Source organism: Protopterus annectens, chromosome 3.part1, assembly GCF_019279795.1.
Source record: "Protopterus annectens isolate FY-2018-M chromosome 3.part1, PAN1.0, whole genome shotgun sequence".
NCBI lineage: Eukaryota > Metazoa > Chordata > Ceratodontiformes > Protopteridae > Protopterus > Protopterus annectens.
In genome coordinates this window covers 387,054,523-387,079,609 of record NC_056732.1, presented here as the reverse complement: position 1 = coordinate 387,079,609, position 25,087 = coordinate 387,054,523, and the positions used below count along the sequence as shown (strand labels likewise).

Sequence of the window (25,087 nt, the reverse complement as noted above, 5' to 3'; positions counted from 1 at the left end):
CTGAAATAATGTGTGTGGGTACATAATTTACAGCTATTGCTTTTGTTTTACCTTCATTAATTTTGTATTCCAAAATTATTTGAAACTGCCTCAAAATGTTCCACAACACTGAAATGTCCTTTTTTGATTTTATCAAGTATAAAATAACGCCACCTGCAAATAAAACCATCCTTTCCTGACTAGCATACCAATTATACCATTGCATTTATATCCTCCTAATCAACATTATAATTTTATCAGGGAATGCAAATGCTTCAATTGCTTTCTCTGCATCAAGACCCACCAACAACTGTTGTATTTTCTTACATTATGCTTCTCTCTGGACCATCAATATTCTGTTAATGTTGTCAAATGTTTCCTTTCCCTCCACAAAACCACACTGATCCATATCTATCAGTTTTGACAACACCTTTGTCATTCTTTTAGCCAGTATAGACATAACTATTTTACAATTGTGGATCTGTTGGGTCTTTACCCTCTTTAGGTATTACAACCACCATCACTTTCTTCGAGGGTGTTGGTGGTTCTCCTCCTCTTAAAATACTGTTAAAACCTTCCAGATCTTTATCAGTTTGTTTTTACCTCCCAGGTTCAAAACTTCCATGAGAATACTATCTATTCCTGGGTACTTCACTGTGGATTGGTTATACATCACCATTTATATCTCATCTCCTCCTATCTTAAATGTTAATAATTGAGTGTTACCTACCTCTAAACTTGGCATACTTAATTCTTACATAAACATTTCCATTTGTACCTTTTCTTGATTTCCATATTTCTCTACTTTATACAGACTTTCATAAAATTTTGGAAATACTTCTAGTACCACTACAGGATCTTGTCATCATCCTTGTTATAGGCTCCCTAAGCTTGGCAACAACCCCTTCTACTTTCTGTTGATGGAGTCATTGTGCTAAAAGTTTTTGTGCTTTACAGTTATCAAAATAACAGTTGCTTAACGGCAATCTTTTTAAACTCATGCATATTATCGAAGTAATCCCTTATTTTCTGTTTAGCATTCTGCTATTGCTCCTCTGCTTGTCCTGTGAGATTCCCCCTATTGTGCAATACTTTAGCATTTGTCAGTCCCTCCAAATAATTCTTGTTACTTCTTAACCACAGCTCTCTCTCTTTTACTTCCTATACTCTAATTTTATCCCAATCCCTAGCTATAGTTTCAGAAGAAATGTCTATCTTCTCTAATAACTTGTGAATAATTTCCTCTACCCATTCCTTAAATTCCTCTCTTTTCAAGAGATAGGTGGGAAAGCGCCAGGGTCTCAATTTTATTTCATTACCCTGCATTTTTATTTTAGTTATTAATAGCGGGTGATCTGAAATCGTTATTGGATGCGTATCAACATTTCAATTAAATGCATATGTTCCTGCGAAATATAAGTTCTGTCAAGCTTAGCCCAGTTTTTTGTATCTTGGGGAAAAATATGTTAATTCACTCAACTCTTACTACTGAATTCACATCTTTCATGCCAAATATTTTCATATAAATACCTTCAAAAATCTACCCTCCTTTGTTATATTTTCCCTTCTGGGCCCCCCAACACATATTCAATGCTACAAATCAAATTCTAGTTCCCATCCATAAGTGACATTCCCTGCTGAATACTTTATTATACTCAATTTTCTTTTTTATTTATTTGCTTTCTCTTAAAACATGTTACTAAATCAAGTCAAGGGCCTTAATCCAGCCATTCCCCTATGCAAGAATGAGAAAAAGCATTATCAATTTTTTTGTATCATGTTCTTTTGACCAGACTTTTCTTTCTTTTTTTTTTTTCATGTTGCAGTGCCTATATTTATTACAACTGAACAAGGAGAAAGAGGAAGAAAGAAAAAAGTCAGGGGCACTTGTTTACTTTAGTATCCCCATTAGACTTGAAAATAACTGAGAAAACATTACCTTATAGCATGCAGATTATATCATGCACTACAAAAATACTACTGTTAAGAACTAAATTTTGTTTTACTTGGAGTTAACTATCTCTGTCCTCTTCCCCTCTCCAAAGTATTCTTCCAAACATTTATGGCATGAGTGGGGCATATGCTTTAGAGTCCACTACAAGTTTAACAAAGTCAAAAAAAAGTCCAATATTTTCAGGTTTTCTTGTTCTGTCTTATTTCACAAATATAATGAATCCTCTGTAATCCCATATTTATTTGTCAATTTCTGAGTTGCTGGCTTTATTCCTGTTTATCTCCATCTCCAAAATCTAGTCTCTGCTTCATTTCCAATGTACTTTTGGTTCTTCTGCCTATCTGTATCCAACAATTAATACAGAGAACTCCAATAATTTTAGAGCAGCTATTGGGGCAGTTATGAACTCTAAAAGTCTTTAGTCACATCACAGTTATGAAAACAGATTTTTCACTGGCTCAGATTCAGGCCAAACCATACAAAGAATATAATTCTGGTACAAAATTTATGAAATACGAAGTGAAACAAATATTGCAATAATACTACCAAGAAATATAGCTGCTTATCACAATGCAGTCTTAATAATCTCTCATATCTGAGGGAATACTTACCAATTTATCTAAACAAGAAGCTACATGGAGGGAGGAGAGAGAGGCAGCTTCAACATCTCCAGAAAATGAAAGTGGGCATACAGTTTTAGCATCTGTGGCATGGTCTGACAGCATAAGGTTTCATAGTCTTCCTTCCTACCAACTTTCCACTGATCAAAAGGGAGTAAATAGGTACCACATCAAAAACAGTATAAAAATTGCTATGAATAACTGTATGTCACTTAATTGACACAAGCTTAAGTCTAAAACATACAAAATCTTAGGTCACAACTCAAACCGGCAATACCATCCTGATGGGTGCACAATAATACTGATTGGCACAGAATGCTGTCTGGCAGCTAGTACAGAGGATTAAGTCGATGTGTTGTTAATAAGCTGCTTCCTGTTCTAGGGTTTGATTCCCTCAGCATCCATTTGCTTACTGTGAGAATCTGAGCAAGTCACTTAACTAACAGTGTTCCCAGATTACTCTTGAAAAGAGGTACTTCTGTCAACCAGGGAAACCTTGTTAACAACAAGAAAAAAATGTTTTGGTTGCACAGTAACTATTGGTTGCATAGACTCAGAGAAAAGAGAGATGGTAAGAATAAACAAACATAAAACTCAACATCTCTTTCTTCATCTAACATAGTAGTTTGCAACCTAACCAGCACTGACATTCAACACACTGGTCAAAGTGGCATTCCAGTTACATCATCATTATGACAATGGCTCAACTGGAATTTGACAAATAATAGGTTTCTTGACTGACAAATGAGGACTCATGACAGAGACTATGAGTCTCCATGCTGAAAGAGTGGGTTGCATTACTACACTCTTAAAATCCTGTTAAAAATGGACTCGCAGTATAGAAGTCACTAAGATTTCATACTTTTATATAGGATAAATAGTGTATTTAATACTAAACAAGTAAAATATTTCAACATCTCCGTTTTGATAGACCAGCATAAAACTATACTGTCCTTGTTTTTGTTATTGTTTTACTTGACTGGGTAAGCATGCCAGTCTGTGGACCCTTTTCAGAAAGGATGCTGGCTCATGTGGTGAAAAGTGAATGTCTAAAAGAATTCTGCATTTTACAACAGTTATCAATGACTGACACACAGCATAAGCACATTTATGCTAACTACAAAAAAAAAAACTTTTATATAATATTCACTTAAGAAGCTGTGTATAAGTTATATACAGTGAAAACCAGTGTACAATAGTGTTATGCCACAGATTTTGGCCATGCATTTTACCACTTTCAAATGCATATTCCTATGGAAAAAAAGACCAGTAGAGAAAAACATAACCATTACACAGCCTACTTTTCATCATACTTTAGTCCAGATTCTGAAAGAGTTAATCTCAGTGTAAGAGACTTACTTCGGTGTAAGGCCTACCTGTAAACAGGCCTACACCAAGGGCCAGATTCCAAAAGATCTTCTCTCAATGTAAGTGGTCACTTAAGCTTTTGGAGTTGGGCCTATTAATATTCTAAGAACTACAGAAAAGTAAATCACACTCAGTAGTTATGTTAACTTAAAACTGATTCTAATCCTAAATGGCTTGGTAGAACAATATTTCAACATGTATTTATTTACCACAATACATTGTTTTTTCTACCTCATACAATGTATCTGTTCTAAAAAGCACCTAATGTTTACATAAATACAGTCCTGAATGGTTCGTGCCTCACAATTTCTGGGGTGGAGGTAACATCTGTACAAAGCATATTCATTTGTGACTTACAATCAGCTTACTAGGAGAGAGGTGTACGAGGTAGGCAAATCAGTGATTTTGTGTGCCCTATCGAGGGCTAAGGTTGTGCAGCTGGAGGAAAATACAAATATTAATTTACACACCAGACATACATAAAATTTCTTCCATCAGCATTTAGTGTTTACTGGAGCTCTGAGCAGCATGCTTTAGTATCCTGGCAACATATCTTCCTGCATTGTACACAACTACAAAGTTTTTTGTAAAGATGTATTTAAGCTGTGGCACAGGACATCAGCTGAGGGGGCATAATTTGCCTCTTGGAATTAATCCTTTTGGCATCCCAATCCTATCTGAGGTGCTAATGTTGTAAAGCCCCCTTTTTGAGGGGGGGGGGTTGCAGGCAGTCAATAGGAAAATGCATCATTATGACTTAGAAAAGCAGCTCCCAAGCCAGCAATGGTAGCATAGAGGGATCAAGTCTTGACTATGGCCCTGATGACCAGAGTTTGATTCGTGTCTCTAGTGCTTGACAGCCTTGGTAGGGGATGATGGGCATGCTGGAAACAATATCTAAAAATCTTTTAGTTAAAGAAACATATCAATTTACAACAGAATTTGATCTAGAGTCTCATGACTGGTTACTACTACAAAGTGTGATAACTTATTCTAAAAAAACTTTCTATAATCCTTAGCAACTAATTTTTAAAGAAATGCCCAAATTGTTATTTTATCTATATGAAATCATCAATAATAAGTTAAATTTGGAAAATCGAACTTCACAATTATATAAAATACTTCTAAAACATAAAGTAAAATTGCAAGATAAATACAGGAATTATATTACTACAGGTCATATTTCTAATCTATCTTATGAGGACAAATCTCAAATTTTATCTTCTGTAAAACTTATAGCTGGGACACATTATTGCTGTATATTTACATGTAATTTCTTTACAAAAAGCTTTTCTTACACCAAATCAATTAGCTAAAAATGGTAAAAATAAGAATATTTGCTGTTGGAGATGTTTACTTGAATGTAAAGCTGATTGGGGTTTACATTTGTTTACACCTGTCCTCTGTTAGATCAATTCTGGTGTGATTTAGATGATTTTTTAAAAGCGTTACTAAATGATTCATTTTTATCATCAAAATCCTTAATTGTATTTAATGTTAATGACAGTCTTTTAATGAATGATGATCTTTCCTTGTTTTGGGCCATTCTGGCAGTTGCAAGGAAAAGCATTACTAGGAAATGGAAATCTACTGCTGCACCACTTTTTGGAGATTTTTTTATTCTTTCTGAAGGAGACAGCTTATAAGGAAACTAAAGTCAGAGAACACATGATCCATCTTAAATCATTTATCCATAACCCTTGAGGAAAAAATGATTTCGCTCATTGACACTTTTCAGACAAATCTTGACACTCTTGAATGAAAACAAAGTTGTTGTACATATTTTCTTATTTTTCTCTTTCTCTCATCTAGGAATCTAACTAATAATCATATTCTGGGCTTTTGTACATAGTTCATAGGTTCACAGGTAGTTACTAGGCTATCGGCCCAATGGCCTACATAAGCCTAGCCAGCAAGGTTCCATGGCTTACGCCACCCAATTAAGTAATTTTCCTGTGCCATTGTCGAGCAGAGACACAGAAGTGATCCCCAGGGTGTATTTCCTATTTCCCATCCACTCAACAAGATTTTTCTTGAAGAGTGCTAATGAAGAATTTTGCTTGACATAGATGGGTAGCTTGTTCCAGAGTACAGGAAGTCTCTGGGACAGGAATCTATCCCTCCAGCATGTCCTATTTATTGTGGTGACAAGGTTTAGGTCTCTAGAGCATGTAGCTTGGAGGGATTGGTATTTCTTTAGGTGTAGCATGTCCAACAGCTCTGGGTTTGACATAGCTTTACTATATATTAGGCAGAGATCACCTCGGAATAGGCGATATGCTACGGCGTAAAGCTGGAGTTTTTTGAGGCGGTCAGTGTAGGGCATTTGTTTGAGGCCAGTAATCCTCTTTGTGAGGTACTTCTGTGGCCTTTCCAGCTGCTGCAGATGTCTTGTGAGGCACATTCCAAAAGGGGAGTTGTAATCTATAATGGGTCTAATGAGTGATGAGTAGAGGGGAACAATGGCCTCTTTTTTCCTGGATGAGAACCCTTTTATGATGAGGTGTGCCACGTAGAAGGACTTCCTGACTACTGTGGCGATGTGACTATCAAAGGAGAGACTACTGTCCACCTGGGTTCCAAGGTCTCTTATCACGCATTTAGTGTTAAGTAGATTGCTGCCTATGTTGTAGTTCATGGGTACAGAGTTTTTACCAAAGGGGATGACACTGCACTTTTTGGCACTGAGCTTGAGGCCATGGCTCTGACACCAGGCATCTGTCTCAGTGAGGCCCTTCTGTAGGATGCCCACATCATTTGGGGACTTGACTATGGCTCCTAGTTTGCAGTCATCTGCGAACTTTGTTAGCCAGAGGCCTACTGTGTTAGCCTGTACTTCAGAGAAGTAGATACCAAACAGGAGAGGCCCCAGGAAGGAACCCTGTGGTACTCCACTTGTCACTGCTTTGAGGTCAGATTTGGAGTCTGCAACTTTTACAGTGTGGGTTCTGTCAGTGAGCCAGCTGGCAACCCATTTTGTGATGTAGGGATTTATACCTAGTTTAGTGAGTTTAGCTATAATTCCAGAATGGGGGATGGTGTCGAAAGCCTTGGCAAGGTCAAGATAGGCTGTGTGAACCACCTTACCCTCATCCACGGCTTTGGTGACTGCCTCAAAGAAGTCAATCAGGTTCAGGAGGCATGATCTGACTTTCATAAACCCGAACTGGGTGGGATCCAGAGTTCGGAGGTTGCCAATGTCTTTGTTTATGAGTTCCATGATGATACGTTCCATGGCCTTGCAGACTAGGCTCATCAGGCTAATAGGTTGACAGTTCCCGGGATCAGTGGTGGCTCCCCCTTTATGGAGTGGGATAACTGTTGCTGTGCGCCATTCAGTGGGCACAAAGCCTGATGTGAGGCTATTATTGAACACGGTGCTTAAGTGGGGAGCCAGTTTGTTCTGAAGTTCGTGTAAAATGCAGCATGGGATGTTGTCCGGTCCCATGGATGCTGTGTTTTTGGCTTTAGAGAGTGCAGCTTTTACCTGCATAGTTGTGAATACAGGGACTCTGCATTCTTCCTGTAGAGATATGGGCCCTTTAGGGGGTGAGAGGGGGGTAAAGTTAACACTGAACCGATCTGCCAGGATGTTGGCAATATCAGTTGGTTCTGTAATTTTCGTGCCTTTGTGCTGTAACTCAGAGCAGATCTGGGTGTTGCCATCTAGATTCTTGACATAGCTATAGAATGCTTTGTGGATATCCTTGGATTTAGTGGCGATTTTGTTTTCGTTGCTAGCTTTGGAGGATCTTGTAAGGGATCTCAGCTTCTTACTGAGGCTGACCAGGGAGCTCCTCCACTCATGGGATTTTACTCTCTTTTGCAACAGTTTCTTCCTTCTGTTGTACAGTTTGTTTATGGCAGGGGGCCACCAGATTGGCTTCCTTTTTTGGAGGATAGCATCTTGGTTCTGTTTGGGATAGCATGATCCATGCACTCATGCAAGTGCTTATAGAGTGCATTTGTGTAGGATTCAGCAGTTGTAACTGTATTGTCCATCTGCATGGGTATCATGAAGTTCACCACTTCTGTCTTAAGAAGCATGAAGTTGGCTTTGGAGAAATTTTTTACTGTGGTTTCCTTAATGGGGGGTGGGGGCGGGATGTGGATATCAAGGGTAATAACTTTATGGTCGGATCGGCCCAATGAGGAGTTGATTTCAGGTGTGGAACACCGGTCACTCATGTTGGTAATGACTAGGTCTAGGATATTGTTGCCCCTGGTGGGGGTGTGGATAAGTTGATCTAGGGCAATGTAGTTTATGAATTCCAGAAAGCGTTGAGCTAAGGAGTTGGTACACGAGTAGTTTTCCCAGTTAATGGTGGGGTAGTTGAAGTCGCCCATTATTAGGGTGTTTGGTTGAACCCTAATATTTTCCAGTACATCAAGATAAGAGGAGCGGGAATCCTGGGGCATGGTGGGGGATCTGTAGCAAGCTACAATTTGGATTGCAGTTTTGCCCAGAGTTAGTTGCACTTGGATAACCTCGGATGCATTATGCTGAGCAACTAGCCTGGAGGTGTGGATATCCTTAATGAATATGGACATATCTCTGCCTTTGGTGTTTCGGTCCAGGTTACATGGCTGAAAAGTGTGGCATGAGTTATAGCCTGGTAATGCAGGGGTGCTCTCTGGAGCCTTGACAAACAACCATACGCTCCGCAAGGATGGCATGCAGGGTCAAGCCAACAATGTAAACCACCAACGACCAGCAAAAAACGATAGTGAACACGCAGTAATGAAGAAATAATGATTATTTATAATTCCTTCAAATCCAGACCAGTTTCGGCTATTCAGCCTTTATCAATGAATACAATAAAGTTTTTTGGAGCCTTGAACCAGGTCTCAGTCACTGCACAGATATCAATGTTCTCCATTTTAAGGAGTGCCTCGAGTGAGTGCATTGAGTAGCATTACCCTCAGTTTTTGCTTGCCTGTTCCTGTTATGGGGGTGAATTTATTTGAACTCTGCCTAAAAAATGCACTATAGGGGCAGCAAGAGCCTTAGCCAGTATCCGGAATCCCATGGGCGACAGGTGCAGGCCATCTGTGGCAAAGCATTGTGGTCTGGTCTGTCGACCATGTCATCCCAAGCAGACCGATACTGGATCCCCTTAGAATGACACCAGAAGCTTAGCCAATTGTTGAAGTCAATCATTTTGTCTTTGTACTGCGGTATCATTCTGGGCGATGGCAGAGTGCTACTCAGGGCTAGGGTCACTCCTGCCTGGGCTACAAGATCAGAGAGCTCGATCATGTCTCTTTTCATGTAGAGTCCAGGGAGGTACATCTCAGGTCATTCACACCAACATGGACAATGACAGAGTCATATTTGTACTTGTTGTGGAGTGACCTGAGTGCGTGGGTTATGTGGCGGATCCTGGCACCCGACAGGCAGCTGACCGTAACCTTCTCCTTGACTAGCCTGATGAGTGGGACATCAGTGTGCCTGACTATAGAGTCACCTATGACTAGTATGTTGGGTATGTTGTTTTGCCTTATTGGCTGTGGTTGAGTGGCACACTGAGTCTGTGGGCTATGTGTCATTTGGGTTGTGTTGGGGGATGGAGGTTGCTTGCGTTTCTGCTTTGGAGGTGTCTGTTGCTTAGACAGATTATTATTGAGAGCCTCCTCTATTTGTTTAATATTATGTATTAAATTATTGTATTGCTATTAAGAAAATAAAATAACATTCTCTTGAGTAAAACAAAATATTAAAAAATTAAATTAGAGAGATGGTTGCATCTTGACAAAGAGTTAATTCAGCTTTACAATTATCCTCTTGTGAAAATTCTTTCCTAAACAACTTTTACATTTTCTGCCAAGCATCTATCTGGATTCTGTAAAGTATGTAATACATTTATATATGTCCCCGTGAATTTTATGTAGCTTCCAGCATCTACCTGCTGTTCTTTCTCCCTCAAGTAAGCGCCACAGGTGTCATGCTAACTAAATAAAAGGGCATGAAACCTGCACTCATTAAGTGTTCAGAACCAGCAGGATGGCTATTCAGAATGAAAATGTCTAAAATGATTGCTAAGCAGACTTCCTTACATCTGCTGAATTAAAGATCCTGAATTGTTAAATTAGCAATAAAAAATAAAACAATGTCTGTCTGAAATTATGAATATGGTTAATATTTTTCCTTTGAACATATTAAAATAAAAAATATGGTTAATGTTTTTTTTCTTTGAGCATATTTTCCTGAAAACCTTGCTTGCCCTTTTAATTTTCAATAAATGTAAAAAAATGTGAACAATTTATAGTGACTGCAGGACTAGTAAATAAAGTAAGGGTTAAAAGGATAATCACACACTCAAATACCTACAGAATATCAGAAACGTTGAGGGCATGGAGACCGTCAGCAGTTATTTAACATTTCATTAAAATATTTCAGCGCTGGCCATAACACTGCTAATGACTCACTGTAGTGGGGACTGCTTCTGCCAGTCACTGTCACAGACTGCGATAAAACTATCAGGCCATTTTCAAGTACACATACCACATGCTTCCTTAACTGTTACTTGATAGCACTAGCAGTCCACTTTAAACTACATAAACCACATACTTCCTTAACTGTTACTCAATCGCATCAGAAGTCCATTTCACATTACATATGCCACTTACTTCCTATAACTTACTCGATAGCCACTTACTTCCTATAACTGTTACTCGATAGCACTAGTAGTCCAGTTCACACAATATATGCCACTTATTTCTTAACTGTTACTCCACTGCATAACCCACAGCTAGCACTATTCAGACATGGGAATACTCATCTCTTGATATTAGTATGCAAACACCTTGCTAGACATGTATTATATGTTTATATATATATATATATATATATATATATATATGTGTGTATATATAGATATATATATACATATACCTTTTACTAAATTTTACATCTTTCTGTTTTTGTCTGCCAGCAAAATATGAATACAACCACAGCACAATCCATTAATTAAAATCAGAAATATCACCTGGAAATTGTGTGTATTTTCAACTATATTACAGTGGGCATACCACGCATGCAAAACACACACACACACACACACACACACACACACACACACACACACACACACACACACACACACACACAGTCCTCTGACCACTACATACACCATCCTTTGTTACTATAGTGTGAGTGAACATGGATTTGAAAAATGGACCAGTGAGAGTCACAAAGACAACAACTGGTTAGGCTGTAAATCTTAATTAACAAGGCAGACTGGCAGCTCCCACTCTTATACAATCCTCTGTGGGGATCTGTGCCTAGTGTTTTGAGCCATGAAGGATGCAACCCTCTTTGACCTTCTATTTCTTTACAGAATAAATGGTTCCTCAAATACCAGGTTAAAAGAATTAAGGCTTTATCAAAAAATAAATACAATATGTTGTCATGACTGACTCATAGCCCAACATATATACAACTAGTGGAACAAACTTCCATTAGATGTCAAGAAGAGCAGCACCATTACCACCTTTTAAAGTAAACCTAAATAACTGAATGGGTGTCCTCAAATTCTCTGCTAGTATATCTTGTTTTTCCCTACCTGAGGCTAGAAGGACCTTCTGAATATGAGTTGTTGGCTAGTCTTGTTAGTCGGCCGCCTGCTTGCATAGTACTTTTATGGACCTAAGCATAGCGAATAACATGTTCAAATATGTTGACTAAAATAAAACAACTAACCATTTTAAGTACTGTCAAAAAGTAGTATAACAGAGTTTGAAATGTCCCACAAATGCTTCATTAGCTTTGCAAATAGGAGCAGAATATATGTGCATTGTCTAAGAAAATGACTCAATAACTATCCCTGAAAAATGAAACTGAAAATGTCAGTTTCTGAGTTAAGCACAATTAGAATATGATCAACTACAAAGTTCAATAATAACTGTCAGTTTTCTTTGGGGTGGCAAATATAAATACTATTATAAATAGTAACAGAATCTGCTTCACCTCTCAACTGTCCCAACTTGCAGGGATGCTCCTAAATTAGGTTCAAAAATTTGCTCTGTTCTGCCTAAAATAAGACTTTTTTTGTTTATAGGATGAGCTCAATGGTTTCTCTTCCTGCACACAGTTGACTCACTCATACCCCAATTGGTATGAGAGTTCTGAGGCCCATTTGTTCTCCTTGGGGGGTGAAAGTCCAGTATTAGAGAGTTGCTCATCCTGCAGACTGTACTATCCCCATCCATCCCCTTAGCAGCCTCCATCTCAGGAGATGCATGCATGCTTCCTTGCATACATAACCTCCTGACCAAGTGGCACACAGCTTGCAATGCAGAGCTTACTACTCTGTTAGGGCTGCAATAGCTGCCAGTGCAGTGAGCCAAGCTGCTTCCTTCCACCCATCCAAAATGGATGGACGTAGTTGCCATCCAGTTCATATTCTAAACTCCCTACCTTATGGAGAGTTATTAAGAGTCAGTAGGTTATACAGTGAATCAGATATTTTAGAAAGAGAAATTTTTAACTCCTGTCAAATGTTTAAAAATAGGGGCTATGCTTTGGGAGTTATTAAAAAGGCTCTAGAGAAGTTATGCTTTTCAGAAGAAGATAAAGGAAACATTAGGGGACATAATAATAATACATTACAGAGGATGAAGAATGAAGGAGGTAGGAACATTTATTTTGTTACCTCCTATAATATTATCCAATGAAATTATAGCCAGTATCAAGTATTATTGGCCTTTCCTTGTGGAGGGAAGATATAAACTTAAAATTTATGGCATGTTCCCTTAATTTCTTTTAAGAGGTGCCATAATTTGAAAGACATGCTAGTACATGCAACTTTTTCCTTACCTGATGTAAATGTAGGAAGTGAGGTTAGTAGGTTGGGTACTTGGACATATGGAAGTTGTTCAGTTTGCTCTTATGTTACTAGGATTTTTGAAAAAATTAATGGTTTGAAATTTAGACCGTTAGCAGAGTTTACTTGTAACACTATGGTCATAATTTATGCACTTAAGTGTCCCTGCAATCTTTTCTATATAGGTGAGAGTAAAAGGTAATTTAAGGTTAGATTGCAGGAACACATTCGTGACATGAAAAATGACAAGAAAGAAAGTCCCATTGCCTCCCATTTTAATTCTGTACACGGGGGAGCTTATTCAGAATTGAGAGGTTGTATTCTTGAACAGATTAAAGTAATAAATGTAACTTGTTTGAAAAATAAGTTATTGTTCAAAGAAGCTGTTTTTATTTTAAAGTACAATACTCTGACACCTGGTGGACTTAACCAGGAATGCAATTGGAAATATTTATTGTAGAGAATTAATTATTTTAAATTGTTTTATTTGTTTAATTGCTTTGTTTCTCTTAATTGATGCTTCTTTATAAGAGATGTTCTTTTTTATCATTGTTATCTCCTGGAAGGCTTAATGTCGAGGCGCTAGAGAGGTTTTGTGCTTTTATTAAAGGATATATTACTGGCTTTGTCGTTTGGAAACCATTTGGAAATTGTCTGCTTTGACAAAGGTTGCTCCTTATACTTACCTTCACAAGAAATGAACAACTGATTGGAAGCTCTGAAAGATTTTGTTCTGTTAAGATAGTGCTCGAGTTGTCTGTGGACAGCTAAGTTCTGAAGTATCCTTTCACCCTCATGCTTGGGATCAGGAAAGATCATAAGAAGCTGGATATATTAGATTAAACTCGTATACCTTTTTAGGCATAAATTAAAGATTTGTTCTCAAAGAAACCCTTTCTCTTGAAGATGAGATAAGAAAAAGGTTGACCCACCACAGCAGCTTGCAGCTCACATACCCTTCTTGCAGAGGTCAGAGCAATTAGCATAACAGTTTTCCATGTTAAGAACCAGATTTCAGCTGGAAGAGCTGCTGCTAGCTTCATTAACACAAAGATCTCATGCAGCAGCCACCAGTTTTCTGAGAAGCCTCTTATGTAGCACCCCTTTCAAAAGCATCTGCACATGAGAATGCATTGAACGAAGGGGATCCATGGGCAGACATGCTAGAATGACCAAAAAATGAACCTTGGTAGAGGAGTAAGATGGGTCAGAGGATAATAACTCACACAATACTGTAAAAACAGAGAAACACTAGCCCTGAATAGGTGCTGGTTGTTTTAGCAGCACCAACTAGAAAACCTTTTCCATTTGTTTATATATGATTTTTTATTAGCAGGGTTTCTAGCTTTGTTAGTATCTGCTGCACATCCTCAGAAAGCAGATGCCTAAAAGATATTAAGATCCTATCATCCAGGCAGTCAGCTGTAGCGGTTTGGCTCAAGATATATCAAACACTCCCGGTCTTGTGTGAGTAAATCCAGTCTGTAAGGAAACTTGTGATAATTGCCCTTGGTTAGTTCCAAAAGTAGGAAGAACCACTGGTGCCTGGGGCAGAAGAAAGTTACCATAATGATCTTTGGGAAGTCCTTCTAAGTCACCATAATGATGTTTGGGAAGTCCTTCTGAATCTTCAGACGTACCCTGGATATCACCGGAAAGAGGTGTAAAGCATACAGGCATATCTCTCTCCACGGAAGAGAAAACACATCTGTCTTTCAGGCCTTCCTGCAAGAAATCATAGAGCGATTTTGCCAGTTGATTATTTAGAGAAAAGGCAAAAGGTCATCCTAAGGAATTCCCACAGATGGATTAAATTTTGGAAGCCATCCTGATCCAGTTTTCATTTGTGAGGATCTGCCTTGGTCCTGGTCAGCTTGTCTGCGACACAAGTTTATTCTGATGGAATGTATGATGCCTGTAAGTGCGACTGTGTCGTAAAGCTATATCCCATACTAACATGACTATTCTGCCAAGGGGTGGGGTGGGGTGGGGTGGTTAAGATCGGATTCTCCTTGCTTGCTTATCTACCAAATCACTGTGGTATTATCTGCAACTAACTGAAGCTGTTCTACAGTCCCCGGATGATTCAGAGAGTAACAGCTAGCATCTGTTTTATGTTTATGTGCTTTGGTCTGTCTTCCTTGTCTTAAAGACCTTCTATTTTTATTCCCCTTGACACTGCTCCCCAAGGAAGGTCAGAGGCGTCAGTAACGACTGACTGCTTTGAAGGCGGGGAATGGGAGACCTGGCTTCAGAGATATTTTATCTCTCCACCGATTCCCCTTTTTACAAATCCCAGAACTGGAATTTGAAAAGACAATGGGTGCTGATGCAGGGAATAAAGAGACTTTAGATACCATTGCAATGTTCTTATGTGGAGTCTTGCAAGAGCTATCAAGAGAATCATGGATGGCATAGGACCCAGAATCCTGAGGTATTCTGTCACTAAGACAGATGTCTAACCGGAAAGCTACTGGAAAAGATCTAAATAGAGACCTTTTTTTCTGTGGAAGAAAAGTCTTCATACTGATGTGTCTAGCAGGCACCCCAGAAAAGCAATTTTGCGAGATGGAGTCAGAAAAGACTTTTGAATGTTCTCTTGGAATCCCTGCCTGTGAAGGGGATGTCTTACCCTGGTGAAAGATTCCTGACACTTTAAAAAAGATTCTGTAATGATAAAGTCATCTAAATATGGAAATCTGTTGATATGCTACAGCCTGTAATTGGCTATGACAGTGGATAGACACTTTGTGAACACTCTTGGAGCACTGGATAGCCCAAAGGGTAAGACAAAGAATCATAATGTGATCCAAACACACAAAACCTTAAGAAGCATCTGAAACCTGGATGAATAGGAGTGCAACGATATTCATCTTTTAAATACAAGATTACTAAAAAAAAAAACTCACAAGACGAAGAAGGGGTAACAGGCTGTGAAGTGACTAGATTTATAAATTGGACACTATCACAAACTGATTCATGAAACTTGCCGGAATTGTCTCCAGGAATTCTCTTTCTTTAGCACTAAAAGCACTTTTAAATAAAAACTTTTCCCCAAATGAGAAGGAAGAATGACTTCTACTAGTCCTTTAGAGAGCATATGACTTAGGACAGGAAGAAAAGAAGGGTATGGGCTGGCAGATGAGGACGAATCCCCTGAATGGAGGAATTTCCTCCCACTGCCATTTCAATCCTAGATGACTCACATTCGGAACCAATTTGAAGGAACAATATTCTCTCATACATTGTTGTTTGGATGACTGTTTACCAGCATTCTACTGAGGCTGTTTATATTCTTTCTTGCCAGTTATGGATAAAGGAACAAAAAATCTCTTGGAGAATTTAGGGAAGGAAAATATGAAAAATCTTAAAATTCTCTGAATCAGCTTACCACTCTCATCATACATTATGATAACCTCTGCAGAGGAAGGACCAAAACTAAACTTCTATCTAAAGTATAATTCAACATCTTATTGTTAACATCTTCTGTTAGGTTCTGAGAATGCAGCCAGTCAAGAACAGTATCTGTGGAACCAGTCCTGGAAGCAGTATCTACAGGGTCATAAACACACTTCAAACATTGAACTGTGACCTGAGAAATACAAAAGCTAAACTACACAAGTAGACTTCATCTCACAAGAGTTAATGGTAGGTAAAACATTCCTCATACTTTCACAATTTGTCAGGAAAAACTTCAGCATATGAACCTGACAGTTTAAAATTCAAAAAAAAAAAAAAATCAAAGCTGCAGAAGCATACATCTTTTTTCCCCCAATCAATAGCTTTACCATCCTTATCAAAATGAGAAGGACTCAAATTAATAAAATGTTGGCAGGAACTGGATTAATTAAACTGTAGCTGTTGGGTCAGGATCTGTGAATCAAAACTTGAAAGACTGAGGAACTTTGTACATTCTATCTGCTTTCTTAGGGGCGGCAAGTTGGCTGTCGGAGAAACCACAGGCTGTGAGAAAAATATCCTCCAATACTGGCAGCACTGGGGCAGGTTAGGGGTTCTAGAAATTCCATTTGTAGCAAGTCACAGTACTTCCAAGGGACTGATAAATATCAGTATTCTCTCATTGAAAACACAGACTCATCCTGGAAATAGTCTCAGGGAAAAAGAATTCTTCACAGGGAGATCCAGATATCATACTTATCTCAGAATATGAAGCAGGAAACTGATTCCTGATCCTGAACCTTTTCAGGGAAAGAAGAATCTCTTTTCTTTTACCAGAATCAAGAATGGTCAGTAGCCTGCACAAGATGCTAAGCCAAGACCAATAAATTATGCCTGTCTAGAGAAACTCACGCAAAAAGTTAAATTATTAGTTTTTTGTCACTTTTTACTGGAAAGTTAGGCCAAACAGAACTAGTATTGCCAGCAACAGCTTCCCAAGGGATAGGCACAACATTTTGGCTAAGCAGAGGCATATTTCTTGCCCTGTCTCCCATGACTGACAAGAGTGGCTCTCCCTTGCTCACTGAGGAGACCCCAACAGCTGCAAAGTACACGGCTAACTGCCAGTCCATGGTAGCTGTATGGACAACACCAGAGGGATGTGTAGAAAAAAATGGTCTGAGGAACCAGTTTTGGCCACAACTGAGTCACTCCCCCGAATATGTGGTAAATTACCACCCTGCAGTGATGGCAATGGTTGCTTAGTTAATTGTTTGTTTTTGTGGCTGGAAGAAAGTCTGGCCTAGGGGCTAGTAGTTTTTCCATGGTGAAGCAAAAAAGGAACTTGCTTTTTCTGGCAAAGCTTAGCAACAACAGTCAGTAAAATGAAAAAGTAGCAAAAAAGTACCCCCCAACAAAAAATTAATTAAAAAACACTAACCATTTAACTCAGTCCAAAATAGTAGGATAATACAATTTTCCAAAGAAATACTAGTTTATAGTAGTTTTACACAACTTTTTACCACAAAAGTAAAAATAGTGTGCTCCCAATAAAAAAATACATAAAAGTCATGAAGCAGTCAAGGAAAATACTTAATCCTAGCTTAAAAGTAGTTATTTTACACAAATTTTAGTTGAAACAACTTAAAACGTAATGTGGAAGTTTTTTTCCTGAAAGGAACTTATCTTCCCAGCAATGTAAAAGTGTAAGCCAGCCATCAATCACTAAAAAAACACAGAGCAGAACTCTTCTCGGCACCAGGAAAGCTCTGAAGGGCTTGAAACTCAACTCTACCTTTTAGTCAGTTCAGCTCAAGCTGATCAACGGTTCTGGGCATGTGGAAGGTAGCCAGCTGTTGTATCCTACGCAGGACATATCCCATACAACTTAGACTTCTGCCTCAGTAATCAATACGAAGGACATCTGATAGTGACAGCAGAATAGGAGTGGTCAGCAAAAAGTACAGGCACAGTGACTGTTATAGTTAAGGTGCATATTACCAGATGGGGGTAGCTTTATGTAAACTGAATACCACCTGGAATTTTCAATCTGGTGACTGAAGCAGGAAGAAATATGTAAGGAGGGACCTTTGGGGAAGAAATACCATAATTTAATTTACTTGGAGTGGGGAGTTGTGGTTATGCAGCAGGTATAACTGAGGCCAGAAAAAAAAGAAATGATGCCTATTGGATGAGGATATAAATAATGTGTACTGATGTTATCAGTACCACGGCAAATAGGTTGCATATTTTGGTAGGCAATTGCGTAATGCATGTTTAAAAGTCTATGTGAAACAGTACTGCTGAAATGTACTATATATTAAACAATAAAAATGACAAAGTTAAACAAAGTGATTGAAGTTCATGCTCAATAAACATGCGACAAAGAGTATATCAACTGCTCTTCACAAGTGTTCAAAATATCCCCTTCTCCTAACTCTCCTGCCACTCTCCTACCTGTCTCTACCAAAAATACCATAGATACTATAAATTAATATAACAAAATATTCAAATCTACATTACTACCTAGGGCTTCACTTCCACTGGCATACTATTTTGCCCCAATTGCTTGCTGACTGTCACATTTCACACCACTAGCTAATCATGTATGCATGCTGTGTGTGGAGAGAACTCATGGGAGCTGTCACACAAGCAGCCATTAGTTTTTTTTCTGCTGTCCTGACCACCCCATTCAAGCTTCATTTTGCATTCTGTAAGTGGTTTGTGCACTGGGATGCCCCTCACTTCTGCAAGGGATGTAAGCCACCAAGAAAATCCCAGGCTACTTACCAGTCAGGTTTCTCTGGTCTCTTCCATGGAAATTGTGCTGATATATGTATATTTAAATGCATGCAACTCTACCCCACACCTGGAGAGAGTTGATAAGGCTCCACCTCTTTATTCCTCACTCACCCTGCCAGCTCTGTCAGATGCCTGAGACACTACCTGAATTTAAGGCATTTGGGTCACAGTCATGGCTTTATCCCACTACACCATCACAGCTGGCTCTCCCTACACTGACCAATGTCATAAAATCCTCACCCCCAGCTGAATATATGATACCTACTTTCTGACTTTTTCCATTCTAAAAGGGGAAATGTCTTTACCATAGTAAAGAATGTTAAGGCTGCTGTTTCCTTGGTGAGGGAGTCCAAATGTCATTAAGGATATGGATGGGTCTCACTACCTCTGCCCATAGTGAAGGAAACAAATGGGTTTTTGGAGACTGGGCAGATGTCAGGAACAGATGGAAAAGGAATCAAAATCACTCCCTTGGGTTGGGGATTATCATCTTTATCAGGATGACAGCACCAACTTTAAAAGCAAGTGTTATGATTTCATATGCTCTGAAATGGTATGGAATCTAATACCACCTCTGGGCAGAAGGACATGTAACCTGCATTACAGAAGGAGCCCATAATGCCTTCCACATTGCAAGTTCATGCTCCTGTACACTTGGGCACTGAAGGCTAGTACCAGTTGGTGGGCTGCACCGTACCCCCAGGGCACTGACCAGCCCTCTTCTTTCAAACAGCTGCTACAATGCACAGTCAGATATGCTACCTTCCCCCAAGAAAAGACATGCCTATCCTCACTGCTGCTAGTCATACTTGGGTTGCCTGGGTCATAGTCAGGGCTTTATTTGTCTACTCAGGGCTGGCGTAGTATGAAATTCATATAAATGTAAATGTTTTGTTGTACATCATGGGGAGCAAGTACTGCCTGGATCAGCAAAAAAAAAAAAAAAAAAACAAATACTGTCCAGTGTGTCATGTTACTGCTGCATTAACAAAATGCATTAAGTAAAGTATTCCCTGAGTCATTCCCTCATCCTGCCCCACTTGCCAAAAAAAAAAACTACTGTCCAGTGGGTTATGGTACTTATTAACAAATGCAATAAATAAAGTTATTCACTCCAGAGAAGGAGGAGGAGGAAAACCGGACATTTCATCCATCAAAGATGGCTTGTGGCTCGAGATTTAAATAAAGCTGCAAAGGTCTCATCACCTGCAGAAAAATAATGAAAACCAACTGATCTCCTTCAATGACTGGAAGTCTTTTGTTTGAGGGTCTTCATTGCAAGACATTAAATGTTAGTGATGGACAAACCACTCAGAAGGGTTTTCCTCGTTTCATTCTGCCTAGGTGCACTGCAGACAGAAAGGTAATAGTGCATTTCAGTATGGTACAAAAATAAAATATTCTTGTTTTCTTATGGATAATGACTTATGCTTCTGTGGATTTATGTGGCACAGTTTAACCTCCTCTTACATCTAGTTGGAAATAACTGACGTAACTTGAATCTCACTCTGAATTATTCCTCAGACTAATGTCAGATGATAAGTGTAGTATATATTGCCTTGTTTGTTACAACCTACTAAGAAACATTATAGGTTTCTATGAGCCAAACCTGCTTTGTGAATCATCTGCCCAACACAGTTTTTCAGTTACAGTACACCTACACAGCTTGACAGTTTACCTTAAGATGGTAAATGTTGTCCTCTGCATCCAAGTCAATACATTTTGCAGATTTCTTTATGGACATTACGGACAATCCAACATCAATACTGCCATGTAATTTCCCCTTTTCTATCTGCAAAAATAAACAAATAAAATTAGAAAAGCTATACATGTAGAACAAGGAATTCCAGATTTGGTCTTTAATGTGACTGTGCAGTTGTGGCCCTCAAAAGTCTACCTACTAAAAACGTTTACTGAGAGAGATACTTCAGTTTAATGGTGGCACATCATGAGCTATTAAAGACAAATATTTGACACAGAAGTCGTTACTCAGACAAACAGCTATTATTACTGGTCTCTGAAGTGTCATCCACCCATTACCTTCAGCAGGGTGGGCCCGGTACACTTCCTGGTAATACATCGCATGAGAAATGTAAGTCTGGAAATCAAGAATAATCCAAAAATATGTAGCTCAAACTACTGAAAAAAATCTACAATGTTTGTAGGAGAAGTAAAGGTTCCTATAGTATGTTCTGAAATCAATATACTTGAGACACTGTTTGGGTCACAAAACCAAGGAGCAGAGTTGGTACAATGGTTAAGGTCTTTACCTCATGGATACAAAGTACAAGGGTTGATTCTAACCTGTAGTTATTGACTAGACTTTTAATAGTTAACCTATGAACTATGAACAACAAGAACCAAAAGAAACTGCTTGGGGAAAAAAATATATATATTCTGAGTTTTACCTGGTAAAACCAGCTTAATTCACTACATAGAAATTGTACCAGGACAGAAACTAGAGTTACAACCACAGTAAAAAGCACAGTCCCAACATGGGGCAATTAGGGAAGAGATACAAAAAAAAAAAGGTTAGGCATCTAGTTAGAGAAGACCACCACTGCGATTTGAGCATGGCCACTGTACTGGTTCCCAACCCCGATGAAGAAGGTTTTGCAATGACTTCAGGAAGCTAAACTTATTTACATTTTGATTCATATCTCATGTCCCAAGTGTACAAATTTAGTGAGGAATTGGGCAAGTCTAGGTTAATGTCCACTTTAGGCTTAAATAAGGGCTATTAACAAAATCTGCTAGTCTAGGCTGGTAAATAGAAAACTGCTTTTTCCACACCAGATGAGCCATTTCATTACACAGTGCTGCCTTTTGGTCTTTAAGGAAAATCTGCGTCATTCCAGAGACTATTGGATAAAATCCTTAGACCCCAAAACAGATAATGAGCAGCTTACCTGGGAGATGTACTATTTTGTGAAGACAAGGTTTCTAGCCATTTTACATGTTCTGCATCAAGCTGGACTGATGGCTAACTCTGCAAGTGTAAATTATATTGATATCTAGGTTATCCATTAGGTTGAGGGACACTAAAATCACAGTCTGAAAAAATCTGAGGCAGTGTAATACCATCACAATCCATTAAAAATAAAAATGTATTAACTAATAATAAAAATAGAGCTTTGTTGGGATTGGCTAATGATTATCAGAATGCTATTATTGATTTCACCACTATAGTTTGCTCAACCACTGACCTGACTAAAAGCAAGGCTCCAGTGAAGGTGAACTGGACAAATGACACAGAATAAGCCTAAAGGCAGCTAAAAAATATGCTGTACTCACAATCCATATTCATCGCCAGACTTCTCAAAGAAACTTTTAGCACACAAGATTCCTCTGAGATAAGCACAGGTAAAGTCTTACTGCAGGTTGTAGATGGAAAGGAACAGTCCTATATGCTATGAAAGCAGAGTAATGCCAATAATCATTAATTGTCTAATGAAAGAGAGCATTTAGCCACTAAGTGGGCTCTTGTTACCATAAAATAAATACTACCAGATAGGCAAGGAATTTATGCTTGTAAACTATCACATCCCACTTCAAACGCTTCTCTGAAAAAAGGATACCAACCCAAAGTTATTTCAGTAGGCACCAAATGTATAGCCCTCCAGTTTTTAAAATCATGCATCAGTCAGGCTGCAGCCATCTGAATGCAGATGGACTGTCCCAGCCACATAGCCCACCTGCTGAAGCTCTAACTGATGGTGCCACACTGGGTGGGGCCCTATAACACAGTAATGCCAGGTTCTTTTAAATATGCTAACTCATGAATAGGCAAGTAAACATTAGCCAGGCAGACCTGCAAACAGCCCCAATATCCTGCTAGTGAGCAGATCTGTAACATTTGCATCTGAAGTGGGGTCCCAGGTGGACTAAAAGGAGCTAAGAGCCCCAGAACACAGACTATTTGAACCACATCCTGTGAGGGGAAAGGAGATTTAGCGGAGAAGTCACTTGGATGTATTCCTGCCTGTTACATGATGCAAGAGGAAGATGCTTCAAGGTACCCATGGTTGTGAGGAAATGCTTGTGTAGAAGCCTAATGTGAAGCCTAGTGAAGCCCAGCTCTGTGCTGTAAGTACTGTTCCCTTATTTAAATAAGCTACTCTGCAGCAAAGAGAATTCTGTAACTTTTTGTAAAGAAATGCTGCATGTCTGCTGAATTGTGGAAGTCTAAAGAACGTGATCATTTAGCAGAGTTTTGTTTGATACTGCAACTGAGTACTGCAGACTTAACTTTCTATGCAAGGTGCAACTTTATCTTTTTGTTAAACTTTCGCCAACTCCTAAAACACAACACTAAGAGCTGTTTAAAACCGAGCCTTAAAATGAAATACTACATTATCAAAAGTGTAGAACTTTTGATAATGTAGTATTTCAGTTTAAGGCTTGGTTTTAAACAGCTCTTAGTGTTGTGTTTTAGGAGTTTATAGGCACAAATGTGTTTAGTTACTATGGTGATTTTAATTGATTGATGAGCCCAATGACTTAGTGCTGTATATATGTGAGATGTTTGTTCAGTAATGTTAACGTCTGAGGAAGCGGACCCTGTTCCGTGAAAGCGCTTACATTTTTGGTGTGTATTAAATTGATTTTGTGATTATTTCGATGACTATTGGTGTTATTTTGTTCCTGTTGTTGCTACCTTCTTCTTGGGATTTTTTATCTACATTTGCTGGGTCTCTACTGGTTTTGGAATATATATATATATATATATATATATATATATATATATACATTTATATAGAAATGTATATGTAGACAGAGAGAGAATGTTATTGTGTCATTTGTTGACTATATAGATTGTTAATGGCCAGCATAACATGGGGTTTTTCAACTATAGCACTTTAATGAAGAATGCATTTTGGCCCCATTTTTGTGACCAATGCCTTAATATATACTTGTAAGGGGGTAAAACGACTACGTAAGGCATTTAGTTTTGTGATATGTGTGCTGTGTGTACAATGTGTGTTTAGGTGTACAAGCATGTGTTACATTAGTGTTTTAAGCAGTAGTGGTGGTGGTCTTTGTGTGTTAGTCTTTCTTGTTCTGGAAGGGTGTGTTGCTGGTAGTGGTTCAAGATGCGATTAGTGTGGTAAAGTGTTTTAGGTTTACTTTTGAAATAGTTTCTGACTGATATTGTATTTTGGCAATGCTTTGTGAAGCTGATGCGTTTCCAATGACGATGTTAGTTTTATATATATATATATATATATATATATATATATATATATATATATAAAATCTGTGTGCGTGTGTGTGTGTGTGTGTGTGTGTGTGTGTATATATATATATATATATATATATATATATATATATATATATATATATATATACACACACACACACATACACACACACACACACACACACACACACACACACACACACACGCGCGCGCGCGCACACACCCACACACAGTGGCTGAGTGAGAGACAGAGAGTCATTGTGGAGCTGGTCATAGCTGAAAAAGATTCACAAGGAAGACCACTTATTCAATTAACAATAAGTTAATATATTCATTAAAAAAAAAAAACTTGGTATGACATGACACGAACAGAGCAGTGCAATCTAAATTTTTAAACCAAAAGTGATTAGAAGACCAGAAAGCAGTCACTGCCTATAGAACACAAGCAATGCGGTGCTTTTAAACATTTTTTTATTTAACAAAGCTATGCAAAATGTAACATTTGACAAATATAAAATAAATGTATACTTACATCACTTCGAGTTTTTGCATATTTTAGGATCCCCTTGTCTAATAAAAAGTATCTCTGCAAAAGAAAAAATAAAGTTGTTTAAGACTGAAGACCATTTCACTAATTTGGCTGCTTTACACTCGACCATCAGATTTCTCAAATTACATGCTGGCACACTGCATGCAGTTTCATCTACCTGTATGGCAGGTTATAGGTAACAAGGTACTCTGTGATAAACAGTCTACTGTTCTTACCAAACATACTGCCAAGGACAGGTGGAAAGGCATGCAGTTAAAACAGCTCAACATTAAATATAGTTAAAAATTCTGCTCACCACTACTGTAAACTACCTTTTACATGAGGTCATACGGATGTTTCACAAAGATATTCACAAAAGAAGAAACACTAAACTGATAAAATGGTTGCTTA

At 38.4% G+C, this 25,087-nt stretch overlaps 1 protein-coding gene across 5 annotated transcripts in view; it reads right to left on the bottom strand.

Annotated features, from left to right (window-relative positions):
* OSBPL3 (oxysterol binding protein like 3) overlaps positions 1 to 25,087 on the bottom strand; it is a 2,414,360-nt gene that overhangs the window by 1,002,725 nt on the left and 1,386,548 nt on the right. For all 5 annotated transcript variants that reach the window (XM_044066857.1, XM_044066855.1, XM_044066859.1 and 2 more), the window contains 2 exons: positions 24,680 to 24,733; positions 20,626 to 20,739 (listed from right to left, as the gene is read on the bottom strand). In XM_044066857.1, the coding sequence (XP_043922792.1) occupies positions 20,626 to 20,739; positions 24,680 to 24,733 (168 nt within the window). The remainder of the gene's footprint in view (positions 1 to 20,625; positions 20,740 to 24,679; positions 24,734 to 25,087) is intronic.